Genomic DNA, 22,900 nt, shown 5'->3' with positions numbered 1-22,900 from the left:
CCTGCTGAGGAAGTGATGGATCCTCTTTTGATGATTTTAGAGGAGTTGTGGAGCAGACAGCTGAGATTCGACTGCAAGGCCACAGAATCACAGAATTATTGAGGCTGGAAAAGACCTCTGAGATCATCAAATCCAGCCCATGACCTAACACTACCACATTGGCTAGACCATGGCACTAAGTGCCGCATCAAGCCTTTCCTTAAACACCTCCAGGGATGGTGACTCCACCGCCTTCCTGGGCAGTCCATTCCAAAGCCTGATCACCCTCTCCGTGGAAAAAAGTGCTTTCTAACATCCAGCCTAAACCTCCCCTGGCGCAGCTTCAGGCTATGCCCTCTCTGTCACTAGTTGCCTGGGAGAAGAGCCTGACCTTCACCTGACTACAACCTCCCTTCAAGTAGTGGCAGAGAGTGATAAGGTCCCCCCTGAGTCTCCTCTTCTCTAGGCTAAACAATCACAGAATCACGGATCCTTAGGGATTGGAAGGGACCTCAAAAGCTCATCCAGTCCAATCCCCCTGCCAGAGCAGGAACACCCAGATGAGGTTACACAGGAAGGCGTCCAGGCGGGTTTTGAATGTCTGCAGAGAAGGAGACTCCACAACCTCTCTGGGCAGCCTGGTCCAGTGCTCTGTCACCCTCATTGAGAAGAAGTTTCTTCTCAAATTTCAGTGGAACCTCCTGTGTTCCAGTTTGTGTCCGTTACCCCTTGTCTTATCATTGTTTGTCACCGAGAAGAGCCTGGCTCCATCCTCGTGACACTCACCCTTTAAATATTTATAAACATGAATGAGGTCTCCCCTCAGTCTCCTCTTCTGCAAACTAAAGAGACCCCAGCTCCCTTAACCTCGCTGCTCTCCTCTGGACCCACTCCAGCACCTCGATATCCTTCTTGAAGTGAGTGACCCAGAACTGTACACAGTACTTGAGGTGAGGCCTCACCAGTGCCGAGTACAAGGGGAGAATTACATTCCTAGACCTGCTGGCCACACTATTCCTGATATAGGCCAGGATTGCATTGGCCTTCCGGGCCACCTGGGCACACTGCTGACTCATGTTCAATCGATTGTCAACCAGTACTCCCAGTTCCCTCTCTGCTGGGCTGCTCTCCAGCCACTCTTCCTCCAATCTGTAGCGCTGCATGGGGTTATTGTGGCCAAAGTGTAGGACCCTGCACTTGGTCTTGTTAAACTTCATACGGTTGGCCTCTGCCCATTGACCCAGCCTGTCCAGGTTCCTCTGCAGCCTCTTCCCACCCTCCAGCGGATTGACACCAACCTCCAGTTTGATGTCATCTGCAAATTTACTAAGGGTAGACTCAATTCCCTCATCCAGGTCATCAATAAAGATGTTGACTAGAACTGGGCCCAGTACTGATCCCTGGGGGCCACCACTGGTCACTGGACGCCAATTGAATGCAGCACCATTCACCACCACTCTCTGGGCCCAGTCATCCAACCAGTTTTTAACCCAGTGAAGGGTGCACTTGTCCACGCTGTGGACTGCTAGCTTTTCCAGGAGGATGCTGTGGGCTTTGCTGAAGTCAAGGTAGACCACATCCACTGTCTTCCCCTTATCCACTAGGTGGGTCACCCAGTCATAGAAGGAGATGAGATTGATCAGGCAGGACCTTCCTTTCCTAAACCCATGTCTTTCTCTGAATGGGAAAAACCAGTCTTTCTCTGAATGGGATTAGGGAAGTTAGTAAAGTAACTGTTGAATGTTTCACAATCCCAGATATTAAACTTTAGTAAATGGCAGTTGAGTTCAGGGACAAGGTATGGACATGGCCAGGTCCAGAGATATTGCTTAAAGAACCACTATAATGATCAATTTTACTTGGGAAATTTTAGGTTGGGGGACTCGCCTCTGAAAATGTGAGATGGGCTGAAGCTGTGAAGGACTTCAAACAGCAACAGAGCACCTTGTGTGGAGATGTTCTGCTGATTACAGCCTTTGTCTCCTACCTGGGATACTTCACTAAAAAATACCGCCAAGACCTCCTGGATGGCATCTGGAAGCCATATTTGCACCAGCTAAAAGTAAGCCCTGATTTCTCTGAAAAGCAATTGTTAACTGGGATTAACATAGCCATCAATTCTGATGTCCCCAGGTGAGGGCATCCTCCAAATGAGGGGCATACCTGTGTCCCCATCAAATTGGACTGAGGAGCAGGATGTAGCCATGCTTGATTTACTCCTCTCTGGGGAAGATGTTGTGGTGTCCTTGATGCATTTGAGTGACCTGATTCCTCCATCCTTGATGCACCAACCCAAACATGGTGCCCAGTGCCAATGCCGTGCACTGTTAATGAGGAGTCAGGGATGGCCTAGAAGGAGGGAGGTAGTCTGGAGAAGGGATTACTTGAAGCAGGCAAAGCTCACTCCAGCTCTCTAGTATGCTTGGAAAAACTCCAGGTGGTTCTTCATGCTTGACACAAACTCTGTTTATGCTGGTCATGCCTCTCATCTGGTTTGACCCATGTCTTGCTATTCGGACCAGATGGAGACTGTCTTGCTTAATAATTCACTAATTTTCACCAGATCCTCTCATACATCAGTAAATGCAAGTACTTGGTCTCCTGCAGGATTGAGCTTTTGCACATCAGTACAGTAACTGGATGTTATAAGCCCTTGTGAAATGCCAAGAAGATTTTAAATAAGGTCACAACTAGCAGTGATACCCAAATCAAAATGCTAGGAAAATCAGCAAGTAGCTTAGGATGGGAGAGAGAGAAATAACATAATTCTGCATTTCTTAATACTAAGCAAAGAATTTACTTAAGAAAGATAATATGGTTTCAAAAATGACCTGACTCTGCTTAGAAATTTCAAAGAAGTGCCTGTATTTCTAATGGAAATTTAAAGGCCCATTCTGCTCAGATAACCGGCACGGGTAACTTTCTGGTTGTCACACCCAGAATGGTCTCCCATGTCAGAGAAGTTTTTCTGAAACTGCTTTGCAACACAACAGCAGGTTTACAAGTGTGTTAATTCTATTTTTCCAAGCTGTCATCTCAGAGAGCTTGTACGTGTCTGAGTGTGATTTGAACCTGCTTGGCTGGGCCGTGGTTGTTTGCAGTGCTTGGTGCTCTGCAGGTAAAAATCTTTGTGCTGTTTGCTTAACTTGTGTTCATTCACAACAGGATTGTGAAATGCTTTAAACTAGATCAAAACTGCCCAACAGAAAGGAAAACCACTGATTAATATGACTTACAAGTTTTTAATTAAACTGACTTTTCCTTGTTTATCTCTAGGGTAGGCTGCAAATCACGTGTTGCTTTTTGTTGACGCACTAGGAAGCATTTCTCCTTTCCTCACAGGTGCCAATCCCTGTAACTCCATCCCTCGATCCTCTGATCATGCTAACAGATGATGCTGATGTAGCGGCTTGGCAGAATGAGGGCCTGCCAGCTGATCGGATGTCCACTGAAAATGCCACCATCCTCACCAATTGTGAGCGCTGGCCCCTCATGGTGGATCCCCAGCTGCAGGGTATCAAATGGATCAAAAACAAGTATGGCGAAGACCTTCGAGTGATCCGAATTGGGCGGAAGGGGTAAACATCAGCCTTATTTCATAATAAGACTTTTTAATGGTTATATTCCTGTCATATTCGATGAACAGTGTATATTTAACTGCAACCATCTGAGCCAATTACATTGAGGAAAACCCTAAAATGTATTTGAACGTTAGCTGCTTATTATCAAAATGATAGAGGTTTCTTATTTAATAAAGGGTCTGTTTAGTGCTTGTCTCAGTTACCATAGAAACTCCTCTGAAACTGAGAATGAAGAGAGCTCTGTGCTGGAGGCTGAGCTATGTGCAAGATGATGGCATCCACCATTGAGCTCATCTTATGTGTCATGTCCTGACTCAGTTTCACCCAGGAGTGTGTGTAGGGCTTCCTACATCTTGGAAGAAGAGACAAGGCCTGGGCATGGAGGGTGACACTACCAAGTGTGTTACCATGCCCTGAAGATCAATTGAACCCACACTGGCTGATCTGCTCCCACACAGGCACCAGCTAAGAGATTCTTATTGTTATTGCAGCAACCCTGCATCATAATAGATAAGTCTTTTATAGGAAGGCTTTTCCACTCCTGACAATTCTGCTATGTCAGTTTATACCTTTTTCTACCTGCTTGTGAGGGGTCCCAGTCAGAATGGAGCAGATCCAGAGTCAAATCCCTGCTTGAATATGAGCCCTCAGATTTTTATTATTATTTTTTAAAACACAGAACAAAGCACTGGCAACAGGTGAGAGTAACCTAAGCTTGATACTTGCAAATTCTTGTAGATTTAGAGATGGCTTGGGGTTTCTCAGGTTATTTTTCTGGCGCCTCCTCTGCTTTCATCATAGAAAATAACGAGAAGTTATTAGATTTGATCTCATGTGGGATGAAAATACAGTTAATTTTTCATTAGAGCAAATTTCCCTTTCCTGGCCAACCTGGTCACCATGCCTTTCAGTTATTCAGACCAATCTGGGGAAAAGTAATTAGGCAGCACCTAAATACAAACCTCCAGTAGACAACAAGGGGAATAGACGCTGTAACATACCATATACTGCCATTACAGCTTGTTGTGCAAACGCAACATCTCTTTTTCCCCTCCCTCCCTAGCCACACACCAGGCTGGCAGGTACTCTAAGAGAGGAGTTTAGTATCTTGCTGTGATGTCTCAGGGCCATTGGCTGAAAGCATCATTCACTGTCCTATTACAGTAAATATGAGAGTGTTTCATCGTCTGAGATGGTGCTCCTTTGCTTTCAACTGCTTTAAGAGGTTTAAACGCACATTCCTCTCCTTCAGGAAAGGGCCATTTGAGCAGATTCAGGGTCAGCTGCCTTCATTCTCTGTTTCTTTGTATAAAATATTCCTGGGCTCAGAAAAATGGGAGCTGCCAATCGAGGATGGGGTTTGCATTGTGTGAAGATATTCCTTTAAATGTCAGGCCTAAAGGTCGCTCTGAAGTTTTTGTCTTAGATCTTTATATCACCTCTTGAGATCCCAAGCTCTCTAGCTTAGGTGAGGAGCCTAAATTTTAGACAACGGAGTTAGCTGGAGTGATTCAGTGCAACATTAGTGATGTAACAGCACCTGGAGCATCCTTACCACATGTGTCCAGGGCTCCTCTCTCTTCTTGGCAAAGAAGTTGTGTGAAGTGCAAAGCAGCTCTGAAGGAGGAAGCACAAGTGCTTGACCCTGCCCTTCCTGATACAAAGCATCCCAATAAAGAGCATTCCCGTTCCACAGTTAGTCACTGAGCAACAGGGCCCTGTTCCCTTGTGAGGAAGGATGCTGTCCTAAACATGACCCTAAACCCTGGGCAAAATGGAGCTGAAACCTGCTCTTCTTTCTTGCCTTCATGCAAGATTACCTGCTCCAGTGGGTTCTGGAGGAAACGACATATTTGCTAAAAACAACCCCAAGCTGTCTTGTCTTTGTTCACTGATGCTCATGTTCTTCTCCTGGGAAAGAAGACACAGTTATGTTTGCCCTTGGGAGGTCTGAGACCTGATTCTCTTTCTTGGACAGCCAAGACTGCCAGTGTCACTTTCTGTACCATTTGTTGTCACCATTTTACCCCTCTGTCTCTCTCACAACTGCTGGGATGTGTACGTAGCTGCCATCACAGCGTGGAACAGACCTCTGTCCCCTTTTCATCCTCCCTGCTGCACAGCATCACCTCCAACCTTGCTGCGGTGGGTACCAGTGCTGTTTCCCACAGGTATTTGGACATGATGGAACGAGCCCTGGCTGCAGGAGAGCTGGTTTTGATTGAAAACCTGGAGGAATCTGTGGATCCAGTTTTGGGGCCATTACTGGGGCGAGAAACAATCAAGAAAGGAAGGTGAGCTCTGGGGAGAATTAATGCAGATGGGAATGAGTTCTTTGTGCTGTTGTGCTTTCTGTTCCTGACCTCAAATTGTGGGTGTTCATATACAGCAGCACTAACATCCTGCCTTCAGAAGTGAGCAATCACAGGTAATTCAGTCATAGAATGGCTTTGAAATAAACCTACATTTTCCATTTTGTTGGACAGCGCCATTCAAACCTCATGTAAAAGAGAGACATATAATTCTCCTTCTATATAGTGACCTTGATGTCTGTAATTGGCTATTCTGACACTGAATTATTACCAAAATAGCTATGCTATTGTGAAGCAAAAGTAACATTGGATTTTAGCAAACACTGCACACTGCTTAGGAAGGCAGCTGCAGGTTTAAGCATTAAGGATATATAAGTATTCTTAATGAGGTCAAGTTCTTCATGGTCACCCTCTAGCCCGGAGGAGGTCAAGTGAGAGAGGCAGCAAGGGAGTTCACTTTTTCCTTCTTTCTGTATGTAAAGTAAAATAAGTACATTTTTAATGTGTTCTCAAACAATGGCAACAAATAAAACCTTGTGCTCAGCATGGAACTTGATTCAGGGACTCTTTTGATATTGTTTCGCTGGCTTTCACAGAGTGGAGTCATCAGCATTTAGAAGGATGCGCATCATTTAGACTTATAAAAGTCTCTGCCGCTGGCAGCTTTGCCACTCACAGGAGCCCAGCATGGGCTGACCTCTGGGCTTCACAGTGCAGCCCTGCTTTTGCTTTGTGTAGTAAATAACAAAAAGCCTATTAAGCTCTGCCTTTCACATTCCTTAAGTTACTTAAGGATCATTTCCTTACTTCCCTAAAATATCCTAGGACAATGTAAACTGCTAGGAAAAGCAGGCTGTCTGGAAAGTTTACAGGGGAAGACATCACAAGAAGAGTGGTTGGTTGTGGGTTCAGTTGCAGGATGGAGGGCAAGGATCATTTCAGAGGTAATGATGGTCGCAGGTGAAGGGGATAGAAATGTTTGAAAGTAGAGATGGGGGTACAGCAGAGGTGAAATGACTCCTGAGCTCTTCCTGCAGTGAGAAACCCAGTCATCACCTTTTGGGACTGTATGTCTCTGCTCTCAAAACTCCCTGTGAGATCACGTCTTTCCTAAGAAAGGCAAAATAAATCATAAATCAAATAAGAAGTCCATGGGTTTTGAGTTTTTCAGGACATGAGCCCAGACCCCACTGATGCTGGTAGTCCCAGAGCAAGGTTTTTTTGAAGTCAGGGCTCTAAGCAGTAGGTTTTGGGAGCTGCCGTGAGCTATGTGTGCTGTGTGAGCTCTCTCTGCCTCAGTTTCACAGCTATAAAAGCAATTGAGGTGGCCAAAAGGACACTTAACAAGCTGATGTTTGACTGGAAAGTGTATTCAAATTCCCATGAAAGCACCATTCTTCCTATAACAGTCCAGCTGCATCCTTGAAAGCATTTCCAGTTTCTCTTCTCCTCTGGTTCCCATGGGCTTTGTTAAACTTAGGTTCAGATTATGTTGATTCCTGGGGTCTCTGTAAGTTTTAGACCTGATGTCAGAAATGCAGACCAGAAGAGAATGGGCTTTTCCTGAGGGAAGTTACGTCCCAGAAATGGCAGCCAGCTGCTCTCCAAACCTGGCTTCACTGCTCAAGCTCATTGCAACCACACAGTTGGCCTGATCTGAACCACCAGACTAAGCAATTTTAGCTGTAGCTAATTAAAATCTCAATGCTGAGAGGCTTTTCCTCCATATAATGCCAACTTCGGGCAGAATACAGTCTCAGTAAAAGGCAAAGGAGAGTTCATAGTTGAACTGGTCATCCTGCTGCTGGAAACTGTAAGCCTTCTCAAATAGGATCCAAAATTCAGGGGCAGTGGTCTGGGGTTTTTGTCCTAAATCAGAAGTGTTTCAGGTGTGTCCAATTTAAAATACCTTTTTGCTTTATTAGTGATTTCAGTGTGAACAGTGCAAAGTCCAATGCTGGTAGATGCCACTGACTGATGCTACCAATTGTCTTTAGATGAAATGTCCTGGAAGAGATGTGCACTCATGTTCCTTTTGGTCTAATTTCAGGTACATTAAGATCGGGGACAAGGAGTGTGACTTCAACCCTGCTTTCCGTCTCATCCTCCACACGAAGCTGGCAAACCCCCATTTCCAACCTGAGCTGCAGGCACAGTGCACCCTCATCAACTTCACCGTCACACGAGATGGCTTGGAGGACCAACTGCTAGCGGCAGTAGTCAACATGGAGAGGCCTGACTTGGAAGAGCTCAAGGTCAGTAGCTGGAAGTTTACACTGGGAGGCACTACTACTGCGACTACGACTACTACTACCGTAAAAAAAATGTGTTTCACGTGCAAGGTTGCAAAGATCGCTGAGCTCATTATAAAATCAAGAGATTTCCCTTGAACTGATAAATATTGAGATCTTTTCTTCAGTCTTGTGTTTTCTTGGTATTTTGAGGATACTTAAAATGCAATTTCAAGTTTTTTCTCCCAAAAATGGTGTAAGACTCTCTTTCTTTTCCTACTCCTCCTGGAAATGGAAACTGAGATTCGAATTATATCAGGTTTTTTGGGGCTTCACACATTTAATTTTTGAGGTAGGATTAATCTCACTTGATTATATTTATGGTTTAAGATTCCCACTGTAAAGATTGTGAGACTGGTAATGAAATCTTTCTGTTCTGGTTCTTCCTCCCACTTGTTTGTATCAGGCCAAAATATTCATTCTCCCTCTCTTTTTAATGAGTATGGTTTCAGTTTCAAGATAATTTTAAAATAAAATCTTTTGTTCAAGTGGCATATTTAACAATGTAACGAATACGTATAATACTAAATATTTACTTAGACAGGGAATAAATTTACTGCACACATTCAGTCAGGCCAAGCCAGTTTTGCAATAATCTTTTCATGTAATGAGGTTCTAAAGTATGTTAGCTGTGCAGCCTTAATGATGCATATAGTTTTAACCAGGCTCATGTGTTAATGAAATACAGAAACACATAATGAAATTATTTAATGTGTACACCATGGCTATCTTGCTGGGACTGTGAAAGACACAAAGCCTCTTGATCAGGCACCCCTTGCACATGCTTAGCACTGGGTTGCAAATGCTGTAGTCACTTCCTTTGCTGATGTGCACCGAAGGGGTTTTTAGGGGGTGGCCACGATTAGCATGGTGTCATTAACTTCTGTTATGTTAAGGACTGCTCCTCTTAGCCTTGGCAGCATCACTGTTAGTGGTTGCTGTCACAAGAAGAAAGACAAATTCAATATCATGCGCAGTCAACAAATCTACAATTAGACTCTGAAGATTAGTAACTCAAAATCTGCAGCACTTCACTCCCGTGCTGAAAAAGAACTGTGTATTAGAAAACAGTGAAAATGATGTGAGTTAAAGATCACATCTTTTGAAGTCCCTGCTTCTTCATGGCATGCGTGCTGTGGAAGACAGAGGTTGGGCGCAGGACCAAGGAAATGCATCCCTGTGTGCCAGCTGTGTCACTGGCTCTGGGAACAGGGGACTGTAGTCTCACTTCAGAAAGCACTGAGCAGATACAGGTTGGTATGGGATATAATTTTCTTTTCCTGCAAGACTATTTAAGACCGTTTTCTCTATATCAACACAGCAAGATAATACCAGAGCCCACTATCTCTCCTCTCCCTCTCGTCTGCTTCCCTCCTGCTACAGTCCTGCTGCCCCAACAGATATCAGGGAGGAGAAAACCAGTCTGGTATTCAAGATGTTCTGCTGGATGGGGAACGATCACCTAAAAAAATCACTTCTCTGCTGGGATAAAAGCAAAGATTTATCTCTTTAGACATGGTGAGAGAGCCTGGCACCAGCCGCAGTTGCACTGACCACTGCAAATGACTGCTGGCCAGGGGCCAGTACCTTCTTCAATCCCATGTCTGTCTACTGATGTGACAAAAGCCACTAGAGCTGTGTCTGATAGCTGAGGGGAGCTCCTTAAAGATACAGATTTGAATCTCCAGATTCCCCAAAGGAGAGGTAATTTCTCAGGTGTGCTCTAATCCAACCTCTCTACCCTGAGACAAAAGGGACAGGTGTTTGGTGTCTGGTGAAGGTTTAGGGCTCTGGCCTGTGGGCAGATGGAAGTCACTCCTACAGCACTGCACAACAGTTACTGAGCTAAAAAGCTTGTTATGGACAAAGACGGAGTACACCTTACATGTGAAGCCCAGAATGTACTGCTGATAACCTAATCAAAATTAATAAAATAGCTATTATTAATCCAATAATGACAACACTAATAGTTTTTTAAAGTTTTCTCAGCACAATCTTTCTATAATATTTTTCTTCATTAGATCCCAGGTATTCAGTCTTTCTGTTCCTTCTTGTCTTTGAAGCTTTGAGTCTGAGACCACATTTGCACTCTGCCATTTTTTGGTTCCAGAGACTGACCAGTCTGTCCAGAATAACTACTTTCTCTGACTCTAAACCTAAGCCAGGCTTGAGCAGGTTGAGACAGCATTGAACTGGTTGTGAGACAATCACAGCCAAGAGAAGCTGGAAGCAGTTTAGGCCGAGGCAAGAAAAGCCACGTCCTGAGACCTTCCCTGTCAGGTCAGTACAAACTCTCCAGCCTTTAACCAGTCTCATTTGCAATTTTCTTTTAGAAGGATGACTATAGTGCTGGTGGCACTGCCTGTTATCCATGTAGTCTTACCAGGGCTGGTTTCAGGTATTGTCCACCTTAACCACACTTCACTGTTTGGACTGAAATATTTCAAATGCCATTTGCCTCAAGTTCATTGTCTGTTTAGTGCTGAGAATAGCCTTAGGATGAATATTCTGGCAGCCGCGTCCCAAGCTATGAGTGGATAAGCCATGAGTTGAGGTCCTATCGTGCTGATTCAGAAAATAAAATGTGAGTGAAAGTTGTAGCACATTTGGGCTGTGATGGACAGTGTTGAGGCTCCTCTGCTGGACACTCAACTCCAACACTGGAAAAACCCATCCCTGCACAAGGAATGGGTCCAGGCACCAAGGAGGTGGTGGACACATATACTTGGCAGTACAAGGCAGCATGTGAACAAATCCCAAACTGCATTGCCAAGTTGAGGCAAACTGTAGCAGTGCACCATCCTGACCACCTGGTTCCCTGGGAAATGCAGGAAAGAAGGTGCTCTGCAGAAGTGGACTGAAAATACATGGATTTTTTTTTTTTCTGACTTGTGATGCTAAAATAGTACAATAAAACCAGCAGAAAGGTCAGGGAGAGGAAGGTGGCTGCTGTGGCTCGCCGCAGTTCAATTTCTGAGCTAGGAAAGGGGTTGGTAGTGAATCCTGCAAAACTGGCCTGTAGCTCTGGTGATATATTTTTTTTTTCATGGAATGACATTTTTAAGGCTCTCAGAGTAACCTGTTTCCCAGAAGTAATGCTGTCATCAACCGTAAAATAACAGATAATGAGCTCCACTGCAGAAATAAGAAATTATGACCTTGCTACTAGTGAAAACAGTGTGATAAAGCTGCAACAGATGCACACTGTTATAAGGAAGTGCATTTCAGAAACTGCATGGTGATTACAAGCTATTGGAGCAAAAATCACACATGTCCTCACTGATAACTCCAGGGCTTACAGTCCGTGGTCTGGAATAAAAGCTTACAAAATGTTATTTTTCAAGGCATGCTATGCTTGAATGACGGGAATGCACAAAATTAGCCATGTTAGTTTTCTGTTCCAAGACTTGTAAAATATTTACCGCCTTGGGAAAACTCCTGTGTGTAATGCCTACGTAACAGACCTTTAAAAACAGCCATTTAAAGCTGAAATACCAATAAGAGGCATGCTTCATTGCACCCTCTGCTGAATACTTAGGTTGACATTAATGTGGAATGAGTGTGTGCAGCTAGTATATGAAATTTCAGCCCAAATATTGAAAGACAACTTATTAATGAAAGTTAGTTAATCTGCTTGAAAACATTTGACAACAGAGCAAATACTGCTGGCTCCTTTATGTGTTGTGGATTTGAAAGGGACGTAGAGCTACATTTCCCATTTCTGGGGCTCTTCCAGACCCTGTAGATGATTGGAAGCTGTGGGAATGTTTTCCAGAAACTATCTTGGGAGCATTAAATCACTTGGCTTGTGAGTCTGAATCTGCCATGTGCTAGTCAGTGTGGCCCAGAACTTGTCTCAATTCCACGTGCACCATGTTTGGTACTTTGTGGAGCTGGCTATTTTTTGCAGGTCTATAAAACACTCCTTTGCAACTTACTTGAATTTCTTGGTTGTGTCACTGAAATGCACTCTGAGGATTTAAAACTCTGTGTCACACAGCAGTGTTTTACATACCAGGGTGTTAGCAGTTGACTTCACTTATGCAGAGAACAGTTACCAGGCTTGTATCTTAGCAGCATCTGAATCATATGCGCTGCTTTCCTGCAGGATGTTTTCTGTGATAATGCTAAAAATAGACATTCACAATAGGACCATATAGTGGAATAACGTAATATACCTGAAAACCAGGAAAGATGCCATTTCCCTGAGCAAACACATAGAATAGGGCAATCAAATGGGAGGAAGCCTGTTCTGGAGGATCCAGAAACCCTTTGTTTCCACCATGAACAGTATTAATGACTGGTATTTTTACAGAAGAGAGGGGAAATGGAATAAGCGTCTGGGGAGAAGGAGGGAGCATTTCACAGAAATTGGAAGAATTGACACTATGATTCAGAAGATTTGCCCTTGAGGCAAGATGGTTGTTACTGGTCTGTATCTGGCAGATATGTATCTTTGTGCAGAGTTTGCAAATCCTTTGGCAGGGGAACTTTGTCTTTGCAAGTATAGCCTCTAGCACTCGTCCCATTGATATCTCAAGACTGAAATACAAACCAGAGCAGCAACCAAGTGAGGCTGTGTCTTTACCCTCAGTTCTGATCCAGACATGTGTTGTGCTCATCTCTGGACCCAAATTACCTTGCTGTTGTTTTTGCCATAAACATGGCAAAAACATCAGGTTTAACCCCGTGGTCCTCATTGCTGGTGTGACTGGTGTTGATATGTAGTGGTAAATGCAGAGATTCACCAGGAGGAGTGGGTGAGAAGCAGTAGAAACTATCCAGGCTGATTTAAGCTGAATAAATAGATATTTCTATGACAAAGATACAGGATGTATGTTCTAGATGCAGGTTGAAAGTCTTTGTCTCCTGATTTGTTTCCTGTATTTTAATACATTCCCAGTGGAAGACCTCAGTTCTCCAGGTGCTTTCTGTGCCATTCAACATTTCTCTGAGTTGATGGCTTTTCGGATATGGACTGATCCCCAGGGCTCTGTCCATGCCCAGGAGTTGCAGAGAGCAGGAGTAATCAATATTGAACTACGACAGTTGTCAGTTAGAAGCCTCTTCCCATATGAAGGTGTTTAATCCTTACCTTACTGCATGTTTTGTAGCTAAAACTTTCTGAATTTATTATTTGCAGTCAGATCTCACAAAGCAACAGAATGAATTCAAAATCACCTTGAAAACTTTAGAGGACAACTTGCTCTCTTGTCTGTCATCAGCATCTGGGAACTTCCTAGAAGACACAGCATTGGTGGAGAGCTTGGAGATCACTAAACAGACAGCTGCAGAAATTGAAGAGAAGGTGCGTAGCCTAAAGAAAAGCATGTGTGTGATGTTATCTTTAAGGAATTCTAGTTGGAACATAACTTCTTTACTGTGTCTATCTCTACCCCTTCTGCTGACTAAAGAGTAGAAAGTGGTACAAATTGAAGTGCATTCCATTCTGGACAGCTTCAAGCCATTTAATTCTTTAGAGATTTTTTATGTTAAATGGCCTATTTAAGACCAAGATAAAACATCAGTTCCTGATGTAAAGACAATAAAATTTACGCACTGAATCAAGGCAGCTTTACACAGTCCCAGTGCAATTCTGAATACATCACACTTCCACAATTAAGCTGGATTTTAGTACTGACCAGGGACTGGAATCTGTTGAGTTTGGGATCTCGAGTAAATCTGCAAGAACTTGGATATTTCATACTCTTCCATTCCTTAGAGTATAATTCAGCATTTGTATTAGCTGTGCATTGTCAGCATTGCCACCTACCCATTCACCTTGCTGGCTAGGTGAGGTTAGTTAAATGCATGGTGGTTTTCCCCTGCTTCAGAGGGGACTTGAGAAGTGTAGCTGTCATGCCAGGATTGCGATAGGACCCCTGTATGGCCATTCTTGACTGCTTCCCTCTGCAGTCCTCCCATCTTCACAGCCTGCACTTCTCCTTTTCCAGATCACAGGGCCATGCTGCCTGGATAAGTTACCACATGTCTGGGTTAGGCTGGAACTGCCTCTCACTCCCCAGTGCTGTAGCCCCAGTGACCTAGGAACTAAGAGACACTTACATTAAAAATTACAATTATTTCTGCTAGCCATTTGAGGTACATCACGTGCGTTCAGCTCCCTAACGAGGGTTTGCTTGAACCCCCAAAGGGGATGTTGAAGGGGTGGTTTGACATGGCAAGTTTTGTATCTCCCTCTTGAAGCAGATGCCCTTGAAGTCCTTTAATTTCTAAACAAGTTGTGGTTGTAAAACTGGTCACTGCCAGCTCTGTGGCAACAGGGGTGTATTTTGGAATTTGCATCTGTTTTTTATGAGTTTGATACTCACTGTGAAAGCTGTCTTAGAGCCCCATTAGAGGTCTGCTTCTCAAGTCAACTTTTGCTCTCTTCTTGGTCTGTCTACCCAAAGAGCTGATGTTTTCCTTCCTGTGGAAGTCCTCCCTGCTCTGTTTATGGAATGAACTGTCTTCCCCACCTCTGTATTTTATATTATCAGGTGTATTAATTGTTTTGGGGATGGGATAGCTAAAAGTTTGTTCCCTAAGTCTAAGCTAGACTCTGGGCTCCCTTTATAGCCAGTGGAGAGATATGGGTGCTGCCAGAAAGGGGACTCATCTGACATAGATGCAGATGCTTGTTTCCTTAGTAGACATTGAAGCTGCTTTTTGAGGGACTCAGATATTATAGTCCATCATTGCTCATGGGGATGCGTAAACAGACTAATAATCCCACAGATCCCAACATAAATTGATTGCACGCAACAGATTAGCTCAGCCTGGGATTCATTGGGAAGGTTTCATGTGTCTCCCCAGCCAGATGTGTTCACACCAGCTTGGATCACAGCAGAGGGAGATCCAATGGAGTGCATTTTGGTGGGGCCTGTGGCATGCTCTGCTGGCTTGTACAACATATGCTGAGCCATTTTCTGCCACATCCCCATTGCATGATTTACTGAGCTAGCTAGACCAGCACTGGCTCAGCAGTGTGTGCCTGCAAGACAGTTATAGCTGCACATAGCCAGAACCTAAAATAATCCCCAAGAGTCTCAAGGATGTCACTTTATGCTGCTGAAGTGGACTGAAAGAATGAACAAGACTGAGATGATAATGGGGTGATGTATCTGCCAAAAGGATTTTCACCACGTCCATCAGAGCAGCTATGCAGACACCTGGCCAGCAAGGTAGAGGCGTGCTAAATGCTGGTGAGGAAAGGCAGCAAGTAGCCATTATAAATTAGCAGTTCTCAGCCTTGTAGAAGGTGCCTTGAGAGCAGCACCATGTCTGTTCAGCCCTGTGTTATTAATGATCTGCGCAGGAGGAGAGCAATTAGCAGGAGAAACTCATTGATTAGAAAAGCAATTCCAGTTAGTGAAGAGCAGGGACCCTGGTGAGAAGCCTCGAGGGTGCTTGGAAAAACAGAGGATTGGGCAACTGAGTGGTAAATGCAGTTAAATGGAAAACACACCAGAGGAATAGAGATGCTGGGAATGGGTGGCTCAGACCATGCTTCAGAGGGTGGAGACTGGTCCCTGCAGTGGTCACATGCAGGTTACCCACTGCTTGGTCTGACATCTTTGTGCAGATATCAACCCTGTCCTAGACTTTACACTTAACAAAGATGTTTTCACAGCAGTTTTGCTCTGTGATTTTCCTCCTAGGTCCAGGAGTCTAAGGTGACAGAAACCAAGATAAACGAGGCCAGAGAGCACTACAGGCCTGCTGCTGCTCGAGCCTCTCTGCTGTACTTCACCATGAACGACCTCCACACCATCCATCCCATGTACCAGTTCTCTCTGAAGGTACTGTCCCCATAAGCTATGGCGACCTTCCTGCGCCCATGGCTGCAGGAAGCAGTGGCACTGCTTCTGTTTCTTACTGAGGTTCAAAGTCATTGTCTTGGGTCTCTCAGAGATATTTGAACTCACATACAGTAAGGTGATCTAACCTAACCCATTCTGCTGCTGTAGTTTTATGAAGAAGTCTTCGATAATTTATTTCTTTATAAGTCCACTTTACATACATTGCTCTTAACTTGTGTTGTGGTAGTTTTAGCACTCATTGGGAAAGATTTGCCCAAAACTCACTGCAAATGCCGAGCAGAGCATGTTTACCACTGCCCTTGGTGGAAGAAGCGGAGTTTCAGCAGCATCTGCAAAGACCCAGTGAGGAGTCATCTGAATGCCAAAAGAAAATATCTCTCCACGTTGAGTGCTGAGTGTGTGCCAGGATCCCTACTCAGCTCTGAATTTGCCAGTCAGACCACTGCAAAGTGGTCAGAATGGAATCAGGTTCAATGAGCCTTAATTAGCTTTTATTTCTTTTGCTTGACTTCTTTCTAAGCACTTGAAGTCTTGTGGAAAGGCACAGTCTGACTTAGAGGTGTGTTAACATCCTTTCTTACTAAAAATCCAGGAAGTTTCTTTGCAAAGCAGAACCGTACAAGCCATTTGTTCTTTCTTCCATATTCACAGCCTCTTGGCCTGGCAGAACAAGATGAGCAATGGATTTAAGACATCATGTGGGGAAAGAGCCAACAAAGTACTTTTTTCTATGTATTTTACATATTTATGCATAGAGACTTTGCACAGCATTTGGAGTCACTTGCTCCATCAGTTAATCTTTTCTCTATATTTCTTTATAAATATATACGTCAGTTCTGTATCTGTGATGTCATTAGGGTCATAATGCCTGTGCAGATACTTCAGAAGTTAACACGAATTATCCAAGACCTTGATGTTGAAACAGTTCTGACTTCCCAAATGACACAGTGTAAAAACATCGTATCCCTCTCTAAACACAGTCCTGTCCCACTGGGACCACAACACCAGGGATTTACTGTCACCTTGTACAAAAGGCAAGCCATTCCCACTCCCATCCCTATAACACAAGAAGGGGCCCAAGCAGCTGGGCTTTCAGGAGCTTGGATGCTTCCTGCATTATAGTTACAAAATCCTTTCAGGTGGTCAAGAGCATTGTGTGAAATCTAACTTTGGGTTAGTGTCTGTATATAATTGGTGTGATGGAATAGGTAGTACTTGAGTGGCTTGAACATTCACCACCTTTTGGTATGGGGTCATGCACATGCTTATCTACAGCCTGAAGAAGTCCTCTGGAGGGCTCTGTTTCTGCTCTTCTCACAATGTTGTGTGGTCATCAGACAGATAAGCAAGCCTACGGCCTAAAATATCCTGAGACTAGAAGTCCAGATGGGATTTTGGGGTATGTTACCACTTCGCAGTGTGGCTGGTGGCAGTCTCAGCCACAAGTATGCTCATGATGGCAGTATGAACATCCCAATGGGGACCGTACTGGGAGAAAGACTGCTTCGTGCCCTGGGATACAAAATAAGTGTAGAAGAGACATATCCTGAAGGTCTGTGCTCCAAAGGCCTTGCTGCTTTTCTGTCTTGTCTAAATAGACTACTCTTCCCTGCATAGCAAGTGTAGCTCTGTAGTACACGGATCTATTGCATGGAGAACTAGGAATGATGTCCTTTCTTTGTACAACATTCCCTTCTGTAGCTGCTCTCACCAGAAAACCTGGTGAACATTTTCGATATGATAGTTTGATTCCAACAGTATTATTACTAGTCGTGGTGATGAGGTTGAACCATCCTACTCGCCATGTGGCCTTAGAGCCCAGTGGGAAGACAGTAACTTTCATGGGAATGGGACCACAGCTATGTTTTCCAAGTCTCTTGACTATCTTTGAAACAACAGTGCTCTTTATGGCAGGTGTGAATAGACTGAGACTCCACTTGCCACAGTGAAGGAGCTAGATCTTTAAATGAAGTATATGACCAGTAGTGAATTCATAGTTCATGTCTTTGCTTCATGTTTAGGCATCGCTTAATCAGTTGTTTGTCTGTTCCCAGACAAGTAGGAGGTGGGGTTTCTTCGAAACCACCTCCTCTATCTTTGAACCTGCTTAGGCAGAGGTCACCTCTTTCTGTGCTCTGCATGTGCTGCCCGAGACACTGTCTTGGTTCCTGAGCAGCTTCTAAAGATCTGCTGCAGTAAAAATGAAAGTGGATACAATCCCTTGCCTAGGCAGTGTTGTCTTAATAGGTCTGGCCAGTAGAGACCCAAGGGCATTTTAGGGTATTTATCAAAGTGTTCTGGTTTTAATGTTTTAAATAATGGAAGAACTTTTTTATCATAGAAGAAAGGTATTTTGGGGGATGGAGGGTTAAATGAGATGACATCCTAGTCTAGAACTTCTTCCAAACAATTTCTTATCTTGACAAGTGACCTGGAAAAGGTAATTGAGTAAAGAATACAATACTTTGAGCCTCATGCACAAAGAAGCTTTTTTTTTTTATATATATCTTCGACTCATGCTGAAATAATTTTACGAGGACAATGTACAGAGTATCTTTTGTGCAAGGATGCCCTTTGAAAGATTCATTCCTTATACTTACTTAATAGATACAGGAGTTTCTGAGGTTTCACCTTTAATCTACATCTTCTATATTTTGGTTGTTTTATGTTTTCCAGTTAACGTTAGCAATGTGTATAAACAGATAGAAAATTATTGGGTGAAATGTTTTAATTTAATAAATTTTGATGACAGATCATAAAACAGTGTGTAAAGATGCACAGAGATGATTCTGCAATACTTACCACACAGCTAGAAGCCCGTTATAAATTAGAGCAAACAATTTTTTTATGCTACTCTGCAGCATGTTTTTCCACAATTTAAAGAAATGTAAGCTGGAGGATCCATTCTGCAATTATTTAATAATGCAGTAGGTATCAATGCTACTTTAATCTGTTGAGGCATCATTTTTACTTTGTATTACCCTGAAAATAATGCTGCCAACACAGTCATGCCGTATCCAGTTGGTGCTGTTACTTTGTTTTGGCCTGGTTGCTTCCTATTAGTTGAGTCCCAGTGTATGGAGCCTTTGCATTACTAATCAGGACTTAGGTTTTTGGTTTTTTTTTTTCTCTTTCCAGTTGCATTTCATAATTTGCTAATGAGTTTTCTTCTGACTGCTCTGAAAATTTTTCATCTTTTCTCAGAGATGTTGTTACAAGAATCCTTAGTGTCTTATATAATCGTGTCACTCTTGATGCATACACTCCTTCCTGAGAGGACTTTAATGATGGGTTAATCCCCCTTCCACAAGATGAAGTTCTACCTGTTCTTCTCATCTAGTCCTCTGCTGAATCCAGATAGTAAAATACTCATTAGACTTCTTTTTTTAATAGAGGGAAATTGCTTTTTTCTGTTGAAACATTTGTGAAATGCGAGATGTTTTCCTCTTGGAACACCATTATCTTTTGGCTCAACATTTGCAGAGAAAGTGGACTCTCTAATCCCTGTGAGAGAATACATTTGGTCACAGAAATGTTTCCTATATCCATTGTGTCTTAATTCAGTCAGCCAGTCTCTGCACTACTTTCTCAAGGCCAAGAGAATGCAATGTCGCAGAGAATGTCATCATTGCCCGGCTGCATGTTCCTGAAAAAGCAGCTGAAGGCAGATACAGGTTCCGGTCTGTAGATGTGTTCCCCTGCCTTCTGCAGCCAGTGGGCCATGCTGCTGGGCAGATGGTAATGCTTTGTTTGTGGCTTCAGAGAAAAAGTATTTGAGTTGGCTTTGCTTATATTGCAGTACTTCAGGTGGTAGCCAGGAGTGTTCAAAGACCATTTACAAACCATTTGGCATCTTTCTGTATCTCTCCACCTAGGCATTCAGCATTGTGTTTCAGAAAGCCATTGAGAGGGCACCTCCAAATGAGAGCCTCCCAGTACGTGTGCTGAACCTCATTGACAGCATAACCTTCTCTGTGTTCCAGTACACAACCCGGGGGCTGTTTGAGCGTGATAAATTGACCTACACTGCTCAAGTTACCTTCCAGGTAAACACCACCATTTCATGCAATTTGTATGCAATGATTTATTCTACAGGCAAAGATATTGGCATGCAGAGAAACCTCAGACTGTCACAGCTGTGGCCTTTAGTGTCAAAACAGCAAACACAAGGGCTGGGGAACTTATTTTCTTATCTGCCTCTCTTGCTGATAACAGTCACAGATCCTGTGTTTGATTTGCATTATGCTGACAAATGGTTGTTTGAGAAAGTAATACCTTCTTGCAGGACATGAAAAAAGGGGTAAAGCAAGCTGTTCTTGAAGGCTAATTGGTTTTATCCCAAAGAAATGCGTGCTACATAGCTGCTGTCTTCTGTCTGGTATGTTAGTATAATTTTTAGTTTACGGTCTGAGCAAGGAGACCTTTGTATATCCCTGTGCTGAAATCAAATTCAATCAATAAATAGTGCTTGGCATGATGTTGCAAAGTTGTTATGAAGTTTGTACATTGAATGACTGTGTAAATGCCCTGACGTGTAGAATGCAGATATAAAGCCAGTTTGAACTGCTGAAACACTGTGCAGACCTAGTTAACCTTGATCCAGTGACTGTCATGACTTTTTTTAAATTTTACATAACAAATTACTATGCGTAAAGGGGAAAGTAAATAGATATATACACACACACACATATACATATATTTAAAACTGGACTATAATCTATTTCGTTAATAAATTATGTCTGTGTAAAAAGTCTGCTTATATTTTGCATTATTAACCTTAATTCTGACCCAAAGGATACCTACGTTTTCTAATATATATGTCTAAATAAAGTAGCACGCATTGTGCTTGTAACTACATTAGGCATTAAAAGTAGGTAATGGGTCACTTTAAACTGTCAGGAAAACCAAGATCCACAATTTCAATGTGTGGAAGGAGTTGAATGATGAGGCATAGGATTCTCCCATATGAAAAAGCACTTGGCTCTTGAGCTGAGTAGCTCATTACCATCATAGGTGAAAGACATGCCAGGCATGCTTTGGATGCCATTGCCCAGTAGTCAATAATGAGATACAGTTTAGGATCTGTGACGAGGAAATGACACTCAGCACACCAGCACTGCTCTTTTTCCATACAGAATTGGTGTTCAAGGTTTGTCTCTGAGATTTCAGAAGTCTGGCTGTGGCTACAGCTGGCCTCATGAGCACATCTGGCTTTCCAAAATTGCCTCAAACGTTGCCCTGGTAGTCTTACTCCATGTGCTTCTGAAAGCCACCATTAGTGACAAAAGCATCGATAGTAACTGAATGGTCCAGGTGCTCTCCAATGTTTGAGACCTCAAGGACCTACTTATTCTATTGGTGCATGTACCATGAGTTTTTTGTTGTTGATTTTTCAGTTTGGTTTGGTTTGGTTGTTTGTTTTAAACATTCTCCACTTACTTTCAAAATGGAACAAGATAGTGAGAGATGGACAAGACTTGGTAGCATACCCTAAGGATGCATGCTCTGGTTCCTTTCAAGAAAGTTATCATCTGTTCTCTAGCTGCAGATGTCAAGCACAGGGACCTGCAGCACATCCTTCAACCTGTGTCTCTGCTGGCAGGGCCTTCTTCCCAGTGTGCTCTCTATGAACCTGGATCACAGCTCTTGCTGCATATTTTTCCCAAACTTTGGTCCTTTTATGTTGTCAATCACCATACTTGTTCCTGGTCCTCTTCTGGTGAGAACCAAAGCACCTACATGGTTTGTTTCATCACACTCCTCCAACATGAGGAACTGTACTATTTAGCTACACATGTGGCAGCTATGTGAGTTAGATAATTAACCTGTTAGAGTATACTGCTGCTCCTGAATCCTGACTGCTCAAGGATGTCTTGTTTGTTTGGAATTACAGATACTTCTGATGAGTAAAGAAATCAACACAGCAGAACTGGATTACCTACTAAGATACCCAGCAGAGACCAGAGTGACAAGCCCTGTGGAGTTCCTATCTGATCAGTCCTGGGGAGGAATCAAGGTACCTTTTTCACCTGAACTGTGTAAGATCAGCATCCCTTACCTCCTCTTACGGTCTTTCACTGACCTTCAGGTTGGTCCTTATAACATTTGGTGAATGAAGTTTTGACCATACATGAGAAGTAGCACAAAAATGCCACAGAAATAGAGAGTTCTGTAAGTACAAAACTGACTTTGTGGGCTCTTCATGGCTGTACCTCTGATGGTCTGCACATCCCCAAGAAGGTGATTTTTCCCTCTGAGATTTAGGCTTCTCTCTCTGTAAGAGAGGAATAAGAATACCTTCTAATTTTTGTGGTTATAAGTTGTAAAGGACATGGAGATTTTCCCTGTATTTTAGAGGAGGTGAGATTTTAAGGTAGATATGACCATCCGCAGAGATGTGCTGTGGATAGAGTAGTGACAGCCGACAGACCTTCTGCAGAAAAATGCTGTCATGGCAATGAGAATATCTAACAGCTGCCTTAGGTTTGGAGTGAGAGGCGAGGCAGAGCATCCCAAAGAGATGTGAGTTATCCCATCTTTGTTCCTATTTGTCAACAAATGTGAACTGTGCTTGATTTGGACCTGATTCAGCAGGGTGTGATTTGGTTTGTGCTGGGGAAGGTTATGGAACAAATCATCCTAGCTGCCATCACACATCACATGCAGGACAGCCAAACAATCAGGCCCAGTCAGCATGGGTTCAGGAAGGGCAGGTCCTGCTTGACTGATCTTATCTCCTTTTGTGACTAGGTGACCTGTTTGGTGGATGAGAGGAAGGCTGTGGATGTTGTCTACCTGGACTTTAGTAAGGCCTTTGACACCATCTCCCACAACATCCTCCTGGAGAAGCTGGCTGGGCTAAAATTATAACAATTTTTTACGTGTCATCTGCTCACTGAGGCACTTCACAGAAT

The 22,900-nt window shown here is 43.3% G+C and overlaps 1 protein-coding gene across 1 annotated transcript in view; it reads left to right on the top strand.

Moving 5' to 3' along the window:
- DNAH9 (dynein, axonemal, heavy chain 9) overlaps positions 1 to 22,002 on the top strand; it is a gene marked incomplete at both ends in the record, with an annotated part of 117,268 nt that extends 95,266 nt beyond the window's left edge. The window contains 8 exons of the mRNA XM_010193929.1: positions 1,853 to 2,041; positions 3,322 to 3,557; positions 5,732 to 5,854; positions 7,923 to 8,127; positions 13,307 to 13,471; positions 15,825 to 15,965; positions 19,862 to 20,032; positions 21,880 to 22,002. Of these exons, the coding sequence (XP_010192231.1) occupies positions 1,853 to 2,041; positions 3,322 to 3,557; positions 5,732 to 5,854; positions 7,923 to 8,127; positions 13,307 to 13,471; positions 15,825 to 15,965; positions 19,862 to 20,032; positions 21,880 to 22,002 (1,353 nt within the window). The remainder of the gene's footprint in view (positions 1 to 1,852; positions 2,042 to 3,321; positions 3,558 to 5,731; positions 5,855 to 7,922; positions 8,128 to 13,306; positions 13,472 to 15,824; positions 15,966 to 19,861; positions 20,033 to 21,879) is intronic.
- Positions 22,003 to 22,900: the final 898 nt, after the last annotated feature.

This window comes from Mesitornis unicolor, unplaced genomic scaffold, assembly GCF_000695765.1.
Source record: "Mesitornis unicolor isolate BGI_N332 unplaced genomic scaffold, ASM69576v1 scaffold12131, whole genome shotgun sequence".
Taxonomy (NCBI): Eukaryota; Metazoa; Chordata; class Aves; order Mesitornithiformes; family Mesitornithidae; genus Mesitornis; species Mesitornis unicolor.
Note: the sequence above shows the minus strand (reverse complement) of the source record. Positions and strands in the feature narration are given on the sequence as shown.